This window comes from Poecilia reticulata, chromosome 8 (genome assembly GCF_904066995.2).
Source record: "Poecilia reticulata chromosome 8, P_reticulata-male-v2, whole genome shotgun sequence".
Lineage (NCBI taxonomy): Eukaryota > Metazoa > Chordata > Actinopteri > Cyprinodontiformes > Poeciliidae > Poecilia > Poecilia reticulata.
Window position 1 is genome coordinate 1,304,232 of NC_088837.1, and position 23,259 is coordinate 1,327,490.

A 23,259-nucleotide genomic window follows, 5' to 3' on the forward strand; every position below is an offset into this window, starting at 1 on the left:
ATCATGGTTGTGACAAACAACTTAGGAATAAAAATAAGAAAAAACTAAAGAATAACATAAGCTAACTAGCCCTCTTAGCAAAGGAAGAGAAAGGAAGAGGTCATGGGGTCCTCAGAAGTTCTGGTGCCCCCCAATAATGCCTGATTTTTTTTACATTCTTTTCATTTCTGACGGTGTTGTTAGAAACTAGGGACACATTTCAATGGAGTTGGAAAATATATAAAAATGAGTTTTAATTAAATTTATTGATACTTTTATAATTATTTATATGACTACTTATACTTACTTGTCATAATATATAATTTTAGTATTTCTTTAATTGTTTTAAACTATTATGTATTGAGTTCTGCTCCTGGACAAGGGCTTTTACAGGCATTATCCACCGACTACAACGTTTAAAATAAAAAAAATATTCAGCAAACACCTGGAAAATATACATTGTTGTGCTCACATGACCCAGGTTAGTTTAGTCAGATATTTGAAAAAATATATATATTTTGTGTATATTTTATTCACATTTTGTGCTTTATCCATAGGTCCTGTTTTGTCCCTATTCTCAAGAATTACTGAAATAATAGAAAAAGTTTTTCTTTTCATTGACATGGTGAGAATCATTGGAGGTTCTGCCAGTAAACTGGCAGAGATCGTGGCCTGTCTGTAGATGGCAGCACCAGAGGACAAAAACATTCCATTTAAATCACGACCTACCAGTGGCTGTTCATTCTTTTGTTCCGTTTCAGTTAAAACTATATCATTGTGATCATTGTCTTATTTTAGATAAATATAAAACACAATACACAGAAAAAAATGCAGTAGAATTCAGTCAAATTAAATAAACCTTTAGAGTTCTAAACTCGAAATTAATCGCTCAATTTAAGATTATTGAGCAATTAGGATTGTCTTTTCTGTTCAGCGAATGGCTTTATTTGGAGATATGAAATAAGGTGCAGAAGAAGAATAAAGGGGTATAATGGCATTGATATGGATTGAAACAATGTTACAATGATCAAAATCAGATCCTTCATTTGTTAAATCCCTAGAACCAACAGGTGAACATACTTTATTTAGCCTGACTGCACTTAAAAATGAATGTCAAAAGAAAACCCATCAAGCATGTCAGACAAACACCACACAAGAACCAAAAGTTTATTTTCAAGTTAAAAACTTTATCATTTTTATATTGCATTAGAATCCCATGACAGAAAGAACCATTAAGAAAATTCTGCTTCATTTACACCATAAGAAAGCAACAAAAAAACAAAACAAATCACAAACCAGTAGTAAAATAATTATCTAGATGTGCAACTCTGGTGGAACCTTCATCCTCACTGTTTGGAGATTAGAGTTTCAACTCTTCATTCTGAGTTTCCTCTCATGCAAAGTTTACAATGAGGCACAACAATGCAAACACATTTAAAGAAATAGGATTTCTTGTGATAGGGTTTTGTGGAGAAGTGATGAGCAGCCAATATCTTATCTGTAATAGGTAACTATGAATATATTCCCTTTTACCCCTATCGTTTTTTGATTTTCTTAAACTCCTTTCAAACATTGGACACAAAATAACCAAAAACTACAAAATAATCAGCAATCATTCAAGGTTGCTTCAAGATGTCAGGACCTCCTGTTTTAGTCCGAGTCCTGCTGTTGGACTGACTCAACAAGAGGCACACAGCCTCTCAATCCCAGAAAACCCAAACTGGGCCTTTAAATCAACATTGTAACAGCCAACATTCAATCCTAGTCAAGTTTTCATCTGGCATGGAAAATAATAATAATCAATAAGTAGATATTAATGTAATTTTGTTAAGCTGCATTTGATCACAGTAAGTCCTTTTCACACTAGCTGAACAATGCTTGTTGCCAGTAAGATAATGACTGCTTGAAAATAGGTCATATATTCCCACCTCAAAACAACCAACCTATCACTTTTAAGATACCTTAACTGAAACAAAAGTTTGCATCAGAGGAAGAGAGAACACATTCAGGAAGAAACTTGGAATTTTTTTTTCTTCTGAAATTAGACACTTAATGCCAGTGCAGCAGCCCCACACCAACAGCACATCCATCCCTGTTCTACCAGCAGAGCTAGATCTCCAGAAGTCCATGGTGAGGGGTGGGATGACCAGCGTACAGTCCTGTCCAAAACTATTCACACCCCGAATCTTTACCATGGTGAGATTATTAACATTTATGTCTTTTATAGGGATTTTCTGTAAGAGACCAACACAGAGAATTGTAGAGGGTTTTTTTATAAAACAAATGCATTATTTTGCTTCTTTTTCCATATAATTAACTATTTGTTGGTCTACCACATAAAATTCCCATAAAAGACATTTAAAGCTGAGATTGTAATGTTTCAAAAAGGTCATGTCGTCCAAAGGGTATGAATATTTCTGCATGGTACTGAACGTGTGTCATGGAAAACAGATTAGTTTGTCAGAATCCTCATTAAAGTGCATATGCTTGCAATAAAGCAGCCTTGAGGAGCAAACAAAAGACTTCAAACGTTTAGCAGAATCAACTAAAACTGTTCAAAAATATGACCAAGACCAAAAAACAAAAATCAATATAGCACAAACACCCAAACCATTCCATATATCTGATTATTCACACACTACTTATATAAAATATTTTGCCAAAGAAAAATATCCCTCAGAGTAGTAAAAAAAATAATAATGCTCCATGGTGAGATTAATAAAAAACAAAAACAAAACAAAAAAAAACTAAGGAAAAGTCAGGTTCTTTGAATCTGGCCACTTCTGCAGCTGTAAAGAGAATTCGATTAGATTTTTCTAAGCCGTTTTGGTGTTAAAAGTTATTTTTACATTAAATATGTGCAACTTCAACAGCTCATTTCTGATATCAGTAGTTGTGACGACATAAATATTCACATGAATGCACTTCTACACTGAATAAACATGGTAAATTTGAACATTTTGTATCACAAAATGTCTGTTTTGAAGTTTTTCAGCTGTCATGGGGATAATGGCCGACAGTAACAGTAGAAATGTGGAGTGTCTGATCTATGTTCCTGTTCATGAAAATATTCTAACATTAGAATTCTGTCAAAACTCAAGCTTGTTCTTTAGGTTCCACCTTTTCTTACCAAATAAAATGTATTATTTTCTACTACCATTTTTTAATTGCAAATATGCATGTTAATTATTATAGTTCAGAGGGTACTATAGAAATATAACTGAACTTTTTAAAAACATTACATGTAATGCTGCATTCCATCATTCATTTTGCATGAGCCTATTATTTGTCATGTATAATGACTTTATAAATGACTAGAGTAGTGGTCACAAGTTTAGATCTAATCTTTGTGGGCATAGGTTTGATCTGAATTTGGGACTTTTAATAATTAATTTTTAGTTTTTTTCCAAGGCAGAATTTTGATAAAATTAACTCTCAACATTTTTAAAAACAGGAATTGGACGGAAAAGTTATGGATTTATTGTAGATTTTCTCTGATCCACACTGGGTGTTAGTGGGGATGCAGACAAATTCACCTCAACCTTATGGTGGTGAAAGTTCACGAAAACCTCTGATCTAGACGAAGCCAAAGCTTAATAACCTATATTTACTTTTTACAAGTATGACAAAAATACTTTTTTTCCTCAGCACTCACTGGACAAACTGATCTACAGAGGATTACAGGTTAACACTAGTCGTTTAGAACTATTTCTGAACTAGTGTCTACATCCTAGAGCCTGTGCGGATTGGAGAACGTCTGCAATAAATTCCAAGCTGAAGTTGTTTGTTGCATAATCACACAACCCTGGAAAAAAGAGGACTCAAATGAATGAATGAACAATAATAACCCATGAGGAGTGGATGTAAACGTGAAAATGACCTTTCCTCAGTGATTTTGTTGGTCTGATCTGGTGGTCCAGGTTTTACAAGGACATCATAATTTTATGTGAAATAAATCATTCTATCCTTCCGTTCATAAATGCAAATATTTATGTAGATGTATCAGAGATGAAAATGGCCCAATCTAAACATGTCAACTGGGGTGTTTATTGGAAAGTCTTCAAAACAGTTCCAGGTGTGATGAGCCTACATCTCCAACCTGAAAGCCACTAAGTGATGTTACCAACAGAGAGGTGAAGGCAGAAGAGAGGAAGACTGGTAGAAATGCACTGATCCGAGTTCACAGTGAGTCACACGGAGGGACTGGTTGGGTTGTTTTGGCATCCTGAAACATTGAAATGAGAGATACAAACTGCCCAGGTGGCCTTCTGCAGAGGTTGGACTCCAAGTGTCTTGGTTTAGCCCATGTTAGACTGGCTGCATGTGCAGGATGGATGGCGGACACCTGGACATGCAGTGGATCTATCTCCCACTCAGATCCTCCTCTTGGCCTTCAGGCTGCCTCTCCTCCTCAGCCTCTACCTGCTCTGGGTTCCCAAGGAGACCTGCTGGTCTGACGTAGGCCTCGGCATGCTCCGCTGTCTCGGGTGGAGACATGGACATGGAAGGGTGAATGTTGGGGCTCATGGTGAAGTTCTCCACTCTAGATGACTCGTCAACTGGTCCGATGGAGCTGGTCTCGCTCATCGAGTCAGAACCTGCACCTGGGCGCCGAAATAACCTCTGACCTGTGACAGGAATCATGTGTTGATGTCGTCAGAATGAACAGGAAGTTTCCTCTAAACAAAACGTTTTCTAGAAACATGGAATCCTTAAACTTGGCACTTGAAGCCAATTATAGATTTCTGTGGTCATTTTCCAGGTCAATATTCACTGTACACATGAAAGTCATGAACAATGACTGGCTTTTATTATCTGTGAAGCACACAATGAAAACCAGCTGACAACACAAAGAGGGACAGCAGGGAATGACACTGGATCTTATCAATTCTCCTAATGAGCTTAGGGTGATTTCACACCTGATGGTCTGCCAGACCAAAGCTACAACATTTGTTCCATTTTCAGCTGGTTCTCTTTCACACTGCAAAGATCAGATGAACCAAAGCTTTGAAAAACCTGTCCCCCCCTCACCTGCTCTATTAGGACTTAAATGTCTTCATTGAAGCAAAGTGGAACTTGTATTTGTTTGTGTTCACAGTCTTGGTGAATAAAGCTTCTGTGATGCTGTTTGTTCTCTGTTCTCTTCACACAACAGCTACGCTTCTCTTCAGATGAACTTAAAAACAGATGGATTTTTTTTACTGGTTCTGGGACAACATCAGCTTTATTTACCGTCTTTGTGTTGGTCAGTCACATAAAATCTCAATAAAACAAACTTAAGTTTGTAATTATAACGCAAGAAAATATGCAAATGTTTTAAATTGCAAGACATTAGACATACATTTGCTCCTGTTCTTGTCCTCTTCTTTGTAAAACTGTTGTACTGTTTGTAGTAGAACAGAAGACATTGTGTATGCGACTAGTCACATGTAAAACTGTATGAAAAGCTGTCCTTGTTTGACCAATAGAGTTTTAGGAAGATGGTTCTTCATCTTTTAGAAAAAGTCTTTCTATAAGTGTCTTGAAGCAGAGATATGAACATTAATTTACTATTCCAAAAAACAAAAAAAAATTCTGTTGTTTCATAAAAGCAGTACATAACAGAAACTGGCCTACCTGACAGTCTCTTAGCTGAAAGGGTGGGGATGTCTTGGAGGGACATCCTGCCTGCCTGGACTTTGGTGGAGTAAGTCACGTCTGTGGAATCCAGAGAACCTGAGGACCAAAGAGGTTAAATCAACATGTCTACTGTCCAAACAATCACATAAAAAACCTTTACAGTAAGGCTCTACTTTATTGAAGACTACCACAATAACATACTTTTGCTACATCCACATGGTAGTCTTCTTAAAAAAAAAAATAGACATTTTTCCATCTACCCATAAATAAAACGAGTCAGCTTGTTTTATTTATGGGTAAATGTCTGTCAGCCACCATTTTGTAACTGCATGGAAGGTTCCGGGTCTGACGTTGCCACGCCAACGATACTGGAATGTATGCATGTGCTGAAAGCACCACAATAAAGAGGAAAGTACAAAAATGAAAGAGATTCAACTGACCCTGTCTTCACTGAAGGCAAATATTTGGACTCATTTTGTTTTTTACTGTAATCCATGGAAAACCAAGCTTTACATGAGCTTCACTGTGTGCAAGGTTTGCCAAATGAAGATTGTGCACTTCAAAAACTCTACAAATGGAGCAACATACTCCTTCGGTACAGAGCTTTGCGAGGAGTGTGAAGTTTGTGGCTGTATTTTTATGAAGAAAGACACTCAGACAGAAATGCTTTGTTTCCACTATTTGTTTTTTATATCTGCAGGGAATGCTTATCCAGCATATTCATACCAAGTGGTGAGGAATTATGTCACTTTTTCACTATTCTGCACTATGAAGATTGTCAAATGGCTAAAAACGTCTGAATAGAAAATTTGACGTTGTCGTGGTCAGAGGAAGGCTAAAAATTGGAGGTAACACACTAACTATAGTTAGTTATAACTAAGTGCAGCTAGTTCTGCTGCACTAGCTTCAAAACTAGCTTCTTCTTTGTTATAATGTCAGTTTTCAAACAAGTAAAGGAAACACTATGGCCACCAACTGGTAATGTGGCCCTGTATATCAATCAACTAATGGGATGAATGACAGGCCGACGTCTATTTATTTTATGTCATGCAATTTACCCACACTACAATCACCATCGACGTATTGAGCACTCCTGCTCCAGAACATGTCTGCAGTCAGTAAAGTACCTGCTGCCAGGTTAAAAGTCCTTCCCTTTACGGAGCTTTCAACGGGAGAGAACCAATTCAGCACAGAGCCGAACACAGGAAGCTGTCTCAGCATCCCCTAGAACATACAGATTCAGATTTAGTGGTGACAACGCAACAAAGGAAAAGGACATGTGGCGAGCCGTAGCAGATGCATTGAGCACATCTGTTCCGTTAACACAAGCACACACACCTCCTCCAGGAGTTTCTCCTCGTTGGCCTTTTGCAGCTGCAGCTCTGCCTCCAGGATGCCCTTCCTCACACGCTCTGTCATGTTCTCCAGTAACTGCAGAGGACAGAATCACAACTGTTGAAGTGCTGTAGAAAACATAACAAGAGTCACTAAATTCAGTCCAATTCTACGCTTTGTGCTCTGAGTGATGTCATGCCTTATTATTTATTTTACATTATATTTAGAATTATTAATTGCACTTTCTGGACCATCTGAAAGACGTTTTGCTGCAGTTTATTTTACATGTTTGACCAGCGTAGTCAACCTGTTCTATTTGTCAGCTTCAGTTTCTTAATTATTTATTTTCCATTGGCTGCTCCACTTCTAATTGCACTGACTGAACAAAAGAAAGTTGTTGTTTTTACATGTTTGACCAAGGCTCTGAAGCTTCTGGAGTGTTTGAGTGAGCTGAACTGGTACAGAGAGATAAAAAAAAAGTAATTCAGTACATTTATGTCTGTGTTTAAAAAACTAAACGATTCGAGTCAATTCTGTTTATCTGTCCGATACCAAACCTCTGGCCAAGGTTTGGTATCGGACAGAGGTTCAGTTATATCAGTTATATCTGATATCTGAGATATGTAACATCCCCATATATATATATATATATATATATATATATATATATATATATATATATCTGATATCAAATATCAGATATATCAGTTCATATCAGATATATTAGTTATATCTGATATATGAGATATCAGATATAACTGATATCTCAGATATCAGTTATATCAGAGATAACTGATATCTCTGATATATTTATTACTGTATCAGAAGTGAAAAACATGGATCAGCACTTCTCTAGTTTTTGTGTTGTTTTTTTTTTACTGCAGTGAGCCTTGATGTAGCCAAACTCCGTTAAGTATGGCATTGTTTTGATGCCATATTATATTATATGGAGGATCAGATAGCAGGTAAAGCAGCGCGCAGCTACAAACACTTACCTGGATTAGCATGACTGTCGGAAAGCTAAACAAATACCCCGCAAAATTATTTAAGTCTCTGAGCTGCGATGTAAGACGCTGGTTCTGCTCTCGCTCTTGAACCGCTGCTACGCGCTACAGGTAGTAATATTTCACAGACGGAGCGCCGCTTCTGCTCCACCTGGTAGTGACTCTCACACCGAACCTCTGCTTAAAGCTGCAGCATTTAACCTAAAAAATACATTTTACATACGTATTAAAACTTTCGCTGTCCTAAACATGAGACAAATAATCTCTGAAAAAATAATCGATCTCCTCCCTGTTCTGCATAATTACTCCGCTCAGTCAGAAACAGCCAATCAGAACTAGCAGTAATCAGCTAGCCGCCATGCTATCAGGAAGTTTTCATTCAGTAACTCTGGATTGTTTATTGTAATGGAACCTTTATTTGCCTTTGAATGTTAAGTTTTATACTTGAATTTCTTTGGCAATGTTGAGAGGTTTTATTTTGGCTCTCTGCATTATTTAGCTTCTTCAGAGCCTTCATATGTTTTCAGTCTGTTAAAGATAGTATTACAGATAGCTGTACAATTTGCACAATGCCTGTCTAAATTAAGGTGAATTTATGGTTCCTTTTTCCACATAATGTAACGGTAGTGTTTATGATTAAAAAAATAATAATTATGTGATCGGTATCGTGATCTGCCCTCATGGGTGATCGGAATCGGTATCGGCAGGAAAAAACCTGATCGGCACATCTCTAAATGTAACGCATGTTCCATTATTTGTTACATCCCCAGTTTAATTGGGGACCTCCTGGGGTCCCCAATTAAACTAAGTCTACTGGACAACCAGGTGGGAAGGCATCCTGCAGAACAAACAGAGCAGTTACCCTTCCACTCTCCTCTATGTCTCTTCCCAGTGTGGATATCGTGTCCACCAGCTCTGACACATCAACATCATCTGTCACCATGCCCACAAAGATGCAGTTCTCTTCCATCACAAACTCAGGGCCTGATATAGGATTAAAGGAGAAAGGAAAAAGATTGAACATAAAACACAATGCACCAGATTGGGGCACACATGGTGAGGAACCTACCAGTGGAGAAAAAGATGTCTGTGTCAAGCTCTTGTAGTTTTGTCAGCAGTGCATCGTTGATTTTCTTCTGCTCCTGTTTCCTCCTGCTCTCATCTGCTCCTTCAGCCTGGGATTCATACCTGGACATCAACACAAGCTCAGAAAGGTGCAAAATGCCCAAACTTGCTTTTTCACCTCCACACCTGTTTGTTTTCACTGAGCCTGTCTGACCGAATGGACAGCAGTAAATGAAGAACAAGCCACTTTTATTACACAGCATCATTCTGCAGATGGTCTGGGTTTCTAGAGCCTCTTTATTTACATGCAGACTGATCAGACTACTAATAAAAAGGTTTTGTTAAAAGGAATTTCACTCATCAATATCACAATAATAAAATGCAGTGTTTATCATCTTCTAAAATTATTTACATCTAACAGCAAATATACCACTCAGCAGATTCCACAGCTCTTGTATTTCATTTAGATGCAACTTTACAAATCTAGTTTTTTCTCTGCTGCCATATTTTTTCAGTCTTTGTTCTGCCCTCATGTAAATGAGCCATACTCATCCAGTGGTTTTTCTATAATTTTAACACTGAACATGCTAACTAAAGCTTTCAGCGTTTCGACCTCTTTGGGTTTTGGGTTTTTGTCATTTTTCTGAATATGGAACACTTTGACCTAGATCAGTGTTTCTCAACCTTTTTCAGCCCAGCGCCCCCCTAGCCTTTATCCAGGTCCCTCACCGCCCCCCACCAAAAGAATTTTTAGGCTACTTTGCACTGATTATTATTTTATTATTAATATTACTATCACTATTGTTGATGTTTTGATTTCTATGATTGTTTCCGTATTTATCATCAAAAATAATTTCCCAGAGAACAAAAAAAGCCATGGGAATAGAAATTATTTTCACAGGTGTCTATGAAAAATGCAATGAACATTCAAGTTAAAACTGGTAGGCACATCATATGTTGATTTTTCACTGTTCAGCATTGGATTCTTTGTTTTTATGCCATAATTCACATCTAGTTCGTCGCTCCGTTTTATGTCCCGCTTCTCCTGTTTCAGAGTTTTGTGCAATGTGCGCGTCATTTATTTATTTTTAACCCCCTTTGGTGCGCAGCGTTCGGGAAGCGTATCGATGGGGAAAAGGCAGACTGACATAAACCTTTTATAACAACGGAAACAATTTCAGTATTCTGATTATTGAAATTTGAAAGTGCTGTGTTGTTCTATCACACCCGTTTCATACTGGACCACTTACAACTCCGGTGTTAACGCTATAAAATGAAAGCTCTCTATCGTCTTATCACCCATGGAGGGATTTCTTTATTTAAATGGGTTCATTTTTCAGAGGGATACAAATGTTCCCTCTGAACATTTGTATCCCTCTGTCTTGTAAAACTGTCTTGTGTAAACAAGACAGTTTTACCAAGTTGCTCAAAGTCTAAACTGGCATTGTGTTGCATATAAGGTGTAAAGTTTACTTTCGACCAAACGCCCCCCAAAGGCATCCCAGCACCCCCCTTTTGTAAAAACGTCCGCCAGCGCCCCCTGCCGTCCTCTGATCGCCCCCCGGGGGGGGCGGTACCGCCCACATTGAGAACCGCTAACCTAGACGAACTTGCTGGAAGGTTCACTCCTGGGAAAACCAACAGTTGTGTTACATGTTTTTTTCTTTTGTTAAGGTCGCTCCTCATGTTTTCTCTTCATCATGTTAATACTTATTTTTCATGAAGCACAGAGGAAGTCAGAAAGGAAAAGCTTTGAGGAAAAAAATTAACATTGTGGAATTGTTTCACAATAATGTTTTTGTACGCTTGTGATTAGATGCAAATAACTTAAGAACCTGATAGAGTCCAGTTAACTTTTTAAAACTTCACAAAAGACAATTAAAAGACAATGCTCCTTTAGGTTGCTAAGACAGCAGCTAGTCTGAGGTAACGTCTTTAACCAAAGCGAAGAAAACATGAGAGGAATGCCTGAACAACTGGTCAGTCACTGGTCAGCCCCTTAAACAAACTCCATATTATTTTCTCAGTTTGATAGTCATTTTATGAAATAAAAAAATGAACAATTAATTAAAATAAATTATTAATTTGAATTAATCTAAATATGTAACGAACAAATACTAAATAATAAAATGGATAGATTAATATTTCATGTGGCTTTTGTAAAGAACCTGTTGATCAAACACATCTTTCATGGGAAACCCATCAGCCCAGACAGCTCACCGGACTGCTCCCAGACCAGGCCAGCTCAGCTCCTCTATGTATGTGAGTGACAGTGCGTGGCGGTGGGTCTCCTCCCTGAAGTCCTGTCTTAAGTTCATTGTGGCTGACATCATCGGCACCAGCTCCAGGAGTTTCTGCACCACTTCATCAACATCTTCCTGCTGGGTTCCCAGCACTGGTGGGAAAAGCCAGAAAAGTGTTCAGCTAACATTTCTGCACTCTTCTAGCACTTGGAGTGGACGCCTAAAAGCAATGTCATTTCAGCGATGCGCAGGTATTCATGTTACCTGCAGCTGTGAGGAGGGGGCTGAAACGCACACAGGTCCCTTCATCTTCCAGCTCCACCACATCCACTCCACTAGTGGGAACCAGCTGAGCAAGCTGCTCACCCATCTGCATTCAGACCAGTACAGAATATTCTGTGCTGGTTAGGTCACTAAAAACATTCATACTGTAGATGTGTGGTAAAATATGTGGTGGTAAGATGCTCAGAAAAGTCTTTATTCTATACATGATGCCCTAAAATGAGCAGTTTTGACTGGATGATGTAAACGTTTCATATCAGACAATATAGATAATTACTGACCGTTTTTTAATATCTGAAATATGACCTTAACTATACACTGCAGTTTTTCATTTTTAAGCAGTTATGAGTCATGGTGACAAAACCTTAAACTGCTACAGAGCAAGTTACTCAACAGGTTGTTGCTAGGTTACCAAGTGAGCTGCTAGGTGACCAAAAAGTGAGTGAGCTAGTTGATGTCACCAATCTTGTTCAACTCGTCACAATGCCTTTCCTCTGCCTATATTTCCCAGAATGCTGTGCAGGTCTGGATCAGAGTTCAGTGAAATTATTAAATATTCTATCAGATGCATTATCTACTGATATTGAGTCTATCATGATATATATTGCTACTGATTTCTTGTCTATCCTTAATGCAGGACACACAAAGTTTTACATTTTTTTCTTTCTCATACTATGACCTTTAACCCTGCCATTTCTAAAACTATAAGGAAAAACTCACCCATCTGTTGATTGTATCCAGCACCTCCTTCTCTCCAGCACACAAACCGTCCACAGACCCCCCACTGCCTCCTTACACACAACAGATGAGGAAACAAAGGACATTAAATTATTACGATGCTTTCATCAAACTGGGTCTAGTCACCATTCAAACATTTAGAACTTGAATGGATTCATTACTAAACAGCACCATCTGGTGGTTAGCTTATGAAAACATGTTAAACAAATGTAAAAACTGATTTCTCATATTTCCATCAGTCGGTAAGACGCTTGCTTTTTGGGACCATCTCTGAATTGCTTCCAGTTTCCCTTGACTTGCCAAAACTCTGAAAAGTTCATTGCAGGATATTGCTGCCAGTTTGTCTGCTCTGAACAGTCAACGACCTCTAGATGATTCTGTCTTTCTTGTGAGTTGAAAAGGAAAGTGTGTTCCTGTTGTTGTAGTGAATGGATGGATGGTGATAAACTCAAAGCTGAGGAGAAGCTGAAAGTAGATCTCAGTGGAGATGGTTGATGGTGTCTCCCGGACACCATCAACCAGGTCATTGTGTTAGTGGAAGATGTTTGACCGCGAGAACCTGGACTCTCGCAACATGTCCTATGGGTGTTTGGTAGTGGTGAACTCTACATTTTTAAAGGTTGTTATTGATAAGGCAATGATTTTTCAACCAAAAAGGTATATTTGGCAGCTACTTCATATTGGCTTTTGAGGAAAAGGTGTAGTCCAGCATTGATGCATCGTTTTATGAAAGGCGCCCACTGAACGTTCCCAACACCCAGGCATGGAGCCACACCATTTCAGAAGCTCTTTCTTGCTAGGTGTAAAGGGTGTATACTTGTAGAGCACTTTATCAATACCTCAAAGTGCATTACATCACACCACATTCACTCAGGGCTTATACGAAACCTCTCAGATCTTCTGGTTCTGCATCCCCAGAAAAGGAACCAAACATGGAGAAGCAGCATTCAGCTTCTATGCACCACAAATATGGAACAAACTTCCAGAAAACTGTAAAACAGCTGAAACACTGAGTTCCTTTAAATCTAGAATTAAAACTCACCTGTTTAGAGCTACTTTTGATTAGAAGTAAATGAAACATTCATCAACATATTTGAGATATTGAGTTGTGTATTGATGATTGTGATGATGGCATTTGACAAAATGTAATGTTTATTGCTTGTTTTCACAGTTGGTGACTGTATGTTGTTGTCATGATGTAAAGGACGTGGAACTGCCTACAATGTGCTATGTAAGTAAAGTTGATTTGATTTGATGGCGGCAAGCTATCAAATCAAATCAAATCAGCTGTGGCTACATTGTAGCCACAGCTGCCCTGGGGCAGTCTGCCATGCAGCGGCACCACTGGGCCCTCTGACTACCGTCAGCTGAAGTGACATGTTATGCAAAATGCGACAACTTTACCAGTATTCGACTCCTGGGAAAACTTAAACAGCACGACAGGAGAGTTTTGTTCATCTTCCACCTGTTGAACACACAAGAATATGGATCAGGCGCTGGAGACAGATGTAACACCACACAACCTTTTCGTTATCATGCAAGACATGTTAGTTGAAAAGGGGCGATGTGCTGCAGCTCGAGTAAACACCGACTGCATGACAGTTGTAAGTAAATGTCCCATACAGTGTTTGAAATATCCCACTGCTCTGTATGGTGGTGGTGGATGGAGCCTTTGGCTCAGAGTGAAATGGAGCGCATCAAGCTAAAGTCAAACGTACAATTCTGAAATAACAGCTGCACAGATGGATTAGCTCCTCAAACTCTGTTGAGTGATCAAAGCAACTGATCACTAACTAATAAGCTAACTAAGCTCTCCATGACTTTAGTTGGAAATGTTTTTGTAGTCTGGCATCCCATGCCTCTCAGGATCGCTGAATTTCAGCTCAAAGTCCCTGAACGAGGCCGAAGACGAGCATCTGAGGCGGCTGCTCCTCAACTCCAGAGGGCTTTTCATCTTTTTAAAGGTTTTATTCTTCTGATCTGATTAAGTGTAACTCTCACAAAATATTTTTATTTGTATGTTATGCTTTTTATCTGTTATTTTGTGTACTTTGTTAGATTTTTAGTATATTCATTAACTGCAGACTTGTTCAGTTTTAGTTGTTTTTAAAAGTGCTTTAGAAATAAATCATAAATGTTTTTAATATCTATTTCAACTAGGGCAGCAGCTAATGATTATTTTAGCAATTGATTATTTTGAAAATTGAAGAAAAAATCGGTACATTCAACAAATTTTTCATTTTACCACTTAAGTGGTTAAATGAAACCAATTAAGTGGTTTGCATATTTCTAATATGCAAATATTAGAAATATTTGCATTTCTAATATTTACCCAATATTAGAAATGTAAAAATAAAAATGCAAACAAATTATTCAAATAATTTTTAAAATAGAAAAAGAAACATTTATTACCTTATATGCAAAAACAGAATTCCTTTAGTGAACACTTGATCATCTGTAGTAAAGGATGCATCTAGGATGCAGCTAAAAGTCCTTCTAACATGTGAAGAGCTCAGGCCTCCCTGCTGGACTTACATCCACAATGCAGGACTGGACTGATGACTTTTTTTTTTTTAATTAAGTGATTAATATTTGGATGGCAAAATGTGTTCAATAGAAGAGTTTTGGTCACAGAATTTGAACCAGGTGAAGCTAAAACTGGTGAGTTTCTGGAAGAACGTGTTTACAGAAAAAGCTCTTTTTTTATGTCTTAAATGCAAAATGTATATTATTTTTGTCAGTTCTGGCTTAATTATTGCTCTGTGGGTTGTTCTTTCAGCAAATACCAGTTAAAATAATTGTCAACTAATCATGAATTAGTTGACCATTATTTCAGTAATCGATTCATTATGACTAATCTGATTAATTGCTTCAGCACTAGTTTCAAATGCAGGATCTGAAAACTCTCTTGATGGACAACACATACATCACAACTACATCCTTTCATACTTGGACACATTTAATGGCAATCCTGCCGGTCCCATGGTAGGTTCCTCAACATCTCTTCACAACCTGATCATCCACACTCTGTTTCTCTGTTACTATATAATTAAATTTTCATCCTGAAGTGAAAAAATATTAAGGGTAAAAACTAGTTACCATATGGCAATGGGTGCTTCAAATACTACACTGATGTTTCTGGGAAGCTTATGAACTTATGAACCAGGTCATTAGGCACCATGGTGAGAGTCATCCAGACATTTTGAAGGTTTTTCCCAACATTTGCTGACAGCTGTGTGCAGTTAAAACTGGAATCAACAGAGATGTGGTGAGAATTCAGAAATAAATCTAGTAAATATCTGAGCTGATATTAACTGCAAGTAATTTTTATTCTAAACCACTGCAGTGGAAAACCAAAGCAAAGGCAATTCATATTATCAATGAGTCAAATGATAAGTTAAGCAAGAGTTGATCTTGCTTAGCTCATCTTAATCTATATATTAAAATTAGCAGATTTCAGATAAGCCTGCTGTTTGTGTATTTGTGGAAAAATCTAACTTTGCCATAAAAACATTTCTAAACTCAAAGGGGAACTATTTCAAACTGAGCATCATGGTTCAGTCATCTGCTCCTGATGACAGCATTCACAGTGCATGTCTGAGGTAAACGCATTTGTTTAAAAAATAATTAGCTGATTGGACAAAATATTCTCAATATAACTAAAGCTCTGTATAAAAGATCAATTTGTAATACAATTTGCTCTACAGTAGGCAGTATCAGATTGCCACACCACATTTCACAGTGAACAGTTCTTCATGACCCTGTTTTTCTTCCAGACAACAAGAGACTGTAGTTATGAGGAGCAACTTTTTAGTCTCTCAAACACATGCCTGGGTGAAACCACGCCGTAAGAAATCAGGAAGAAATGAAGAATCCGCCAGCAAATGGAGAGAGCATTTCATTGAGCTGATGAAGATGAGAGAAAATGGACCAGAACTGATAGAATGAAACAGGATGAAGGGAGGTGGGGGTAAGAGGCAGAGGCTTGGTCCCACCTACAATAGAGAGTATGAGAGAGCCCAGAATGTCCCGCAGAGAAGCCCCGGAGATGGGTGGGATCTGCGACACCAGGCCCTGGAACCAAGGTAGCCCATACTGACTACAATACACAGGAAGCCTCTCACACACATCTGACTGAGACAGTTAAACTACAGACTCCTTGACCTGCTGCCTGTTGTAACTGCTGAGCTCCAAGCTCTGGGTCAGGACTGGGTTCCCCTACACTGTGTTCACCGTGTCTTGGCTTCATCACGTCTCAGTGTGTGGTAAGCTAGTCAGTCCCTCCTGGAAGTTGTGATCGCAACTTAGTGCAAATTCACTTATTATTCGCAATTTTCACAAGTCATTAGAAATCTGTTAGATTTCTAATGAAATCTGACTGGTCAGATTTCATTGTCTAACGTTGTCTGTATTTTCTGCTTTTCTGTTGGTTTCTTACCAACCGCTGCAAATACATTTTGACCAATCCTCTCAGCTCCTTTGTAATTTAACTTCCTGTTTCACGACGTCTCTTGAAAGACTAACTCGCAAAATGAAATTATGTGTAACATGAATAAGCTGTAACGTTTGCCGTATTTTTTGTAGCGAAATCCATTTTGAGATGTTCTGTAGGATTTGCTTCTACAGTGTAAACACTTCATGTTAACTTGAATGACCAATATGAAGTTCTGCTTTTGCACTTTAAAATCTCCTCAGGTCAGGAATTGATTTTTATTGAGGTGCTACTTATTAGCACCTCAATACCTCAAGTACCTTTTCAAGAAGGTACTTGAAAATGTTATTTGCACTTTAAATATTAACTATGTTAAAAACCCAGGTTAAGCTGCACATAACCTTTATGTGCAGCTATTTAAACTTTATTAATTTTTTTTAAATGCAACTTTGGCCACAATTTTATGATAAAGGTGTCACAAAATCTACAATTCAGACCACAACAATCACCAAAAACATCCCAACATCCTGGAAGGACTGAATAGTTGCTTTTTTCATGCTAGTGAACAAGATTTAAAGTCAGCTCTGAACCCAAAGACTGATTTAGAATCCGTAAAATCTAACAAATTACCATTTTTAGAGCCTCAACGAGAGAGATCTGTTTCTCAAGCCCATCCTACAAACACAAGTGGATTTTGTTTTTGAACATGTTGCAATATACTGCTTATTAATATGTGGAGAAACTCTGATCCTTTATGTTCCTGTAAACAACGGCGACAAACAGAATATAACAATAAATGCAGCTAAATCCTAGAATGAATGTAAAGCAATCGTTTATGTTTTATGTCATTAATGAGCATGTGAGCAAACACAGACTGGACCATGTTGTTAAAGTTAAGGTGTCATATTACAGATTACAGGTTTTACAGATTTTATGTTTCTTTGTTTGTGCAGCAACACATTTTCAGATTTTTTTTATCATCTTCAAACTACAAACTACAAACCTAGGTAACCTGTGGGTACCTAGGTTTGTAGGGTTAAGCAAGTCTTTACTTAAATACAAGTAAGTACTTATATTTAAGTCTTTACTTTGACTGGACCACTATTCCACATGGGCCTGTTTTTATCTAGCCCATCGTGTTCATGAGCGTGATCCTTCTGCATGTCACATATTTCAGTCAGTGCACAGCAGTTATTAAAATTCCTCACTCCCTTGGGTTCATTTATCCTAAAATAGGGCAGATTTTTGGATTAACCAGTTAATAATTGGATAGAAAAAGGTTCTTAATATAGGATTTTTTATAGATATCATCTGAACCAGGTGAAGCTAAAACTATGTTACTTGAAAAGTTCTGGGTAGAAAATACTTACAGAAATCTTTTTTATTTTTTTTATCTTAAATGCAAAGTACAGTTTTGGCTTAATTACTGCAAAATGTCCTTATCAATCAATCAATCAAATTTTATTTGTATAGCACATTTCAGCAGCAAGGCATTTCAAAGTGCTTTACATAATTAAAAAAACAGCAATTAAAAATAAAACAGCAAAAAAAAAAACTTATTTTGAGTCTGTATACTCCAGTTAATGATTAATCAATTGCGAAATTAGTTGAAGATTATTTCAATAATCGATTTTCAGCCAAACAGCCCTAGAGAAGACGTACCAAAGTTCTGATGCAGGTCACAGATTTCAGCTTCAGCAGAATGTGCTGGCTCTGCAGGGGAGAAAAACGAATTAAAGTGCAACATTTAGTTAATAACTTTCGTTTCTGAACATACTTCTGAAAACCTTAAGGGCATAGATATGTTCCATTGACTGCGTGGTAGCATTCTCCTGCTAACATACTCCATGTTTTTTTGTTTATAGAATGCCTGTTCATTAAGGTAAGGTAAGGTAATTTTACTTATATAGCACATTTTCAGCAACAAGACAAAGTGCTTTACATGAGTTAAAGGGAAATACAAACAAAACATTAACCAATAAGAAGCCTTCTACCGAAAAAACAGGAAAAATATTTTTCCTGTCATTCTTTTTCCTCTTTCTTGATCATTCCTTCATTAAGGAGAACAGATGAACCTGTACTGTTCTTCATTTGCATCTTAGAAATGATTCAAACACATACTGTGCAAAAACAATCACTCTTCCAACTGTGGTTTCCAATAAAGTCATGCTCACCAAAGCGGCGGCGTGTCTGATCTTCTGAACAATGCCGTTGTGGCCCAGGTACTGGAGAGAGAGCCACAGAGGCAGCGCCCGCAGCTTCTCCACAGGCTGGCTGGAGGTCAGACCAGCTGCCAGGGACTGAGCACACAGACGCACACAAATCAGGCCCCTTCACCACGGCTCCCCCTACAGTCTGAATAAGAAAGGCGTGAGCCTACCAGGGCCGGGTCTTCGTGTCTGTAGAGGGTGACAGCAGTTACTGCAGGCAGCCCAAGCCAGCGACCAGGTGTCAGCGTCATGCTGTCACTTCTGGTGGCTCCCTGTAGAAAAACACACCGATCACAATCTAACATTGTTCAAAGCAAAACTCAAAACTCATATGTTCAAGTTAGCCTTCTCACTTTAACTGTGTAGGTATTTTGTGGTTTAGTGTCTTGCAGCCATTTCTTTACCATTTAATTTGTGTTTTTAATTTTGTAAAGTGTCCTTGGGTGAATAAAATGCATTATTATTATTATTATTATTATTATTATTATTATTATTATTATTATTATTATTATTATTATTATTATTATTATTATTATTTACATGACTGGTAGGTATAAAACCCCTCAGATGCTGTCTTACACTGTGCACAGGAAAAAATTCACTTTAATCATGTCTGGATGCGTCTTCCCTGCTACATTCGGCATTGCAGCCATTACAAGATACAGTTTATGTGAGCAAAGAAACAGAGAGCAAGAAAGATAAAGGGCAATGACACATATAATGCATTCATTTGAGAATGATATCATAGCTTTGATTTTTTTAAGCCTCCTTTCAGATGAAATATAGTTATTTAAGGAGAACTAGTTCAACTTAGAGCTGCACCTGGTGATGCTCTATGAACATAAATCAATTCATTTTAAGCATGATTGAACTTGACAAGTTCAAGACTGGTTCTTGTTAAGGATGAACTGGGAAAACACAGAAGTGGGTGTTATTTAAATGAGATTACCATGACAGCAGAGGTGACCTGGGCCAGAGCCAGGGTGGCAAGGTTGACCCTAAAGGGAAAAAAAACACATTATTAAGTTTGTTTGGGAAAGCAGAGTTGTGCAATCAAATGACTTAAGATAATTAACATGTGTAATTGCTGTTAAAATACCCCCCGAAAAATTAAGTGATTCGTTTTCAGATTATTAGCCAGTTATGTTGGTGAATTATTACAGGATGCTATTGGCTCAAAAAAATGTGTACCTGTTAGCTGTAGCTTCTTAATAATGACAACATGAATGTCTCTGAAACTGAATGCTGAATTGAATGACTTTAGACCATTTAGGAAAAATAAACATTAACATTCCTTCAACATCTCTCGCTGCTAAGCAAGTTGCTACATTACAAAAACATTTCATCATTTACTTCCTACATTTGTCTCATTGATTGTGTCATTTATGCGGTAAATTCGGGAATTGTTACTATTTTGAATACAAAACAAAAATAAAAGTGACTTTAGCAAATAATTTCCCAATATTATGAAGCTTCTCCAGCTCAGAATGAGGAGAAGAAACTCCTCCCAACACATTTGGAGTGAAATATAATGGGGTGGACAATATGAACATAGATAAACAGCTGCTAACTTAATCATTATAAAGACAAAAAACCCTGAAATTTAACATCAAACTTTTTCTATTATCTTTCTTTTAGTATGAATGCCTTTTGGAGTACCGTATTTTCCGCACTATAAGGCGCACCAGATTATAAGGCGCACCTTCAATGAATGGCCTATTATAAAACTTTTTCCATAAATAAGGTGCACCGCATTATAAGGTGCATAGAATAGACGCTACAGTACTCTACAAATGTGGATGTGTAATAAAGAATAATAAAGAACTGGTCCCTGAGTACTTTACATAGTAAGCTGCCCCAGTCATTGTTTCACTCACGGTGTTGGTGTTGCATATTGTGCCCAACTGTTTTCTGGGTAACACAGACCAACCAACACGCTGCCGCCGCAGCCTCTGTCTCTTCCCCGACCCCCTGGCTTTAAATGTATAGGGGCTGGTCTCTTGGTAACCCTAGTCGAAGCACCCCGGATGAATGTCTAAAGCCACTTTGTTGACAGTCCGACTCGGGTCGGCGAGGAGAGCCTTCCGCGACTGGACCGGGGCGTGGCCGGACGATGGTCACCCTTCTCCGTTCGTGCACAGCATGTTCGTGGAGAACGTGGTGCTAAATGACCTGCAGACGACCTGATTATCAGGTCGGTAGGTAGATAGGTCAGTCAAACTTTATTAACAAACCAGCGTTCTGGTTTTTAGGTGCGCCTTATAGTGCGGAAAATACGGTACATTTAGTAACAAAAATTAAAAGATCTGTACATCTTGTTTTTTCAGTTTTTTTCCTTTACTAATTTTTATTTTTTTATTTCATTTTCTGTTTTCTTGTTTGAAATAAATGACCTTTCATTCATTTTAGATAATTCCTAAATGGTGATGAGGTATTTGAGGCCTGAGCATCATCGCTGACTTACCCCTCCACATGAAGCCATATACCATGCTGGTCACACAGCTCCCTAAGGCGACTCAGTTTGTCTGTATGACCTGCTTCAGGGGTTCCTGAGATGGAGAATCAGCAGAAACAAAACTGCATTATTAATTCATCGTCAGTTTTAAAAAAAAATCCAAACAATTGTTGCAGAATTCCTGGTATTGTACACATGGATATAAGTATTTTGGAACAGTCTGATCTTCACCTGCGTTGGCGATCAGCAGCAAAGGAAGCTTCCCAGCATCTGTGTCCTCTTTGATCAACTTGTCCAACAGGGCAACATCCTGGAAGTCAAAGGCATGTTTCTTATCACATTTATATTCACTGAGCCATTTGAGGTGGATGCTGCTCCATCTGTTTCCACCTACCATTTGGTGCTGGGATCCAAAGATGGTGTTACATGGTACTGTGCACAGGCTGGACAGAGGCAAGCCAAGCTAATGGAGACAAAGGAAAATCATGTTTTCTTTGTATGCAACTGGTAGTCTTTAACTTTAAAATTAGACATTAGGAAATGATTCAGTCACTGTTTGAGTCAAGGTGCTCCCAGAGGCTTAGTTAGCCTCACATGTGTGCAGTCATGTGAAAAGTCATCAAGATAGAACAGTGAACTGACATTTACACCAGATCCTCATAATAAGCAATAAACTGTCTACACTCACTTATCCTGGGCTGACAATTATTGTACACCTAAGGTCCCACCACTTCATTCAACTAAAGTCTAGACTTTCACTGGGCCATTTTAAATTAATGACTGCTGTTCCAGCTGTTGTGTTGTAGATTAGCATGATGATTGGGATCATATGACTTCATATATTCTCATTCTGTCTCATTTAAAACCACAGGCATCAGCAGGTCACTGTGTGGAACTCTCCAAGAAAAGTGATTTTAAATCCTCATTTGAGAACATGCAGCGATTTCAAGGAGGTGTGCGTCTAAACTGAGGAAAAACAACTGTGTAGCATAAGTCTGGAGATCAACATGAAAGCACTTTCAGTTACATTTTAAATATAGTCAGAAGCAAGAGTCTCAGGATCCAGCATTAAGGACAGCATTATGTGTTTTGCAGGCATATAGTTCCATGTTATACATAATCAAGACACTATCTTACTTTCACTTCTCATAAAAATGCTGTATTTATCGAATATGACTTGAAAGAAATTTGACTTTTTAATTTAACTACTTGAAATTGGGCCAAAGACTCTTTGAAAACTATTGCTCTTTCTGAATCTCTGTCTTCAAGAAGTCATCACCACATCACTCCTCGATTAAGCCTTTAACTTTTTTTTTTTTTTTTACCAGCATTGCTCTGAGAACTGGCTCCTATAACAAGGTCAGTAGATGGCCAGTTCCACCAGGTGTTTGCTAAATGCTGCTGGCTAGTCTGAAGGAGTTAAGTGAGGGAAAGGTGAAAGCTTGTGAAAGCTTGGAAGTTTGAAAACTGCAGCTGAGAGGAGGAGATGTATCTAAATAGCAGGGCTAGGTTCACAGGGTCCAGAGCAAAATGCTCCAAGAAAGAGAAACTCATGAAGTCTTCCACAGCGTCATAATGAAGGCGATGTTTTCTTAGAAAACCATCCATCGGTATTGTGGGACAGTAAAGACAAACAATCTGCATTCTGAACTGCACCTCAACCATGTCTAAGGTTGAAACTTTGATAGTTTGTGTTCCAGCAGGACAACACCAAGCCTCTGGCTGGAAACAAAACACCTGTTGATGTTTCCATGGAGGGCTGTTAAGGGACGTTTTATCCAAATATTAGTAGGACTGAGCAGTATGGGGTCCCACGGTGAACTGTGCTGGCACCATTCCTCTACTCCCTCTACACTCCAGACATCTATATCAACTCCCCACTTCAGATGTTCTCTGA

The 23,259-nt window shown here is 38.1% G+C and overlaps 1 protein-coding gene across 1 annotated transcript in view; it reads right to left on the minus strand.

Annotated features, from left to right (window-relative positions):
• Window positions 1-4,004: 4,004 nt before the first annotated feature.
• pdxdc1 (pyridoxal-dependent decarboxylase domain containing 1) overlaps window positions 4,005-23,259 on the minus strand; it is a 31,770-nt gene continuing 12,515 nt past the window's right edge. The window contains exons 7-23 of the mRNA XM_008415030.3: window positions 21,757-21,825; window positions 21,594-21,672; window positions 21,372-21,456; window positions 19,857-19,905; window positions 19,078-19,179; window positions 18,872-18,997; window positions 18,360-18,410; window positions 13,670-13,730; window positions 12,248-12,318; window positions 11,510-11,615; window positions 11,223-11,397; window positions 9,007-9,125; window positions 8,800-8,921; window positions 6,937-7,029; window positions 6,726-6,822; window positions 5,596-5,694; window positions 4,005-4,607 (exon numbers count right to left, since the gene is read on the minus strand). Of these exons, the coding sequence (XP_008413252.2) occupies window positions 4,342-4,607; window positions 5,596-5,694; window positions 6,726-6,822; window positions 6,937-7,029; window positions 8,800-8,921; window positions 9,007-9,125; window positions 11,223-11,397; window positions 11,510-11,615; window positions 12,248-12,318; window positions 13,670-13,730; window positions 18,360-18,410; window positions 18,872-18,997; window positions 19,078-19,179; window positions 19,857-19,905; window positions 21,372-21,456; window positions 21,594-21,672; window positions 21,757-21,825 (1,770 nt within the window). The 3' untranslated portion in view covers window positions 4,005-4,341. The remainder of the gene's footprint in view (window positions 4,608-5,595; window positions 5,695-6,725; window positions 6,823-6,936; window positions 7,030-8,799; window positions 8,922-9,006; window positions 9,126-11,222; window positions 11,398-11,509; window positions 11,616-12,247; window positions 12,319-13,669; window positions 13,731-18,359; window positions 18,411-18,871; window positions 18,998-19,077; window positions 19,180-19,856; window positions 19,906-21,371; window positions 21,457-21,593; window positions 21,673-21,756; window positions 21,826-23,259) is intronic.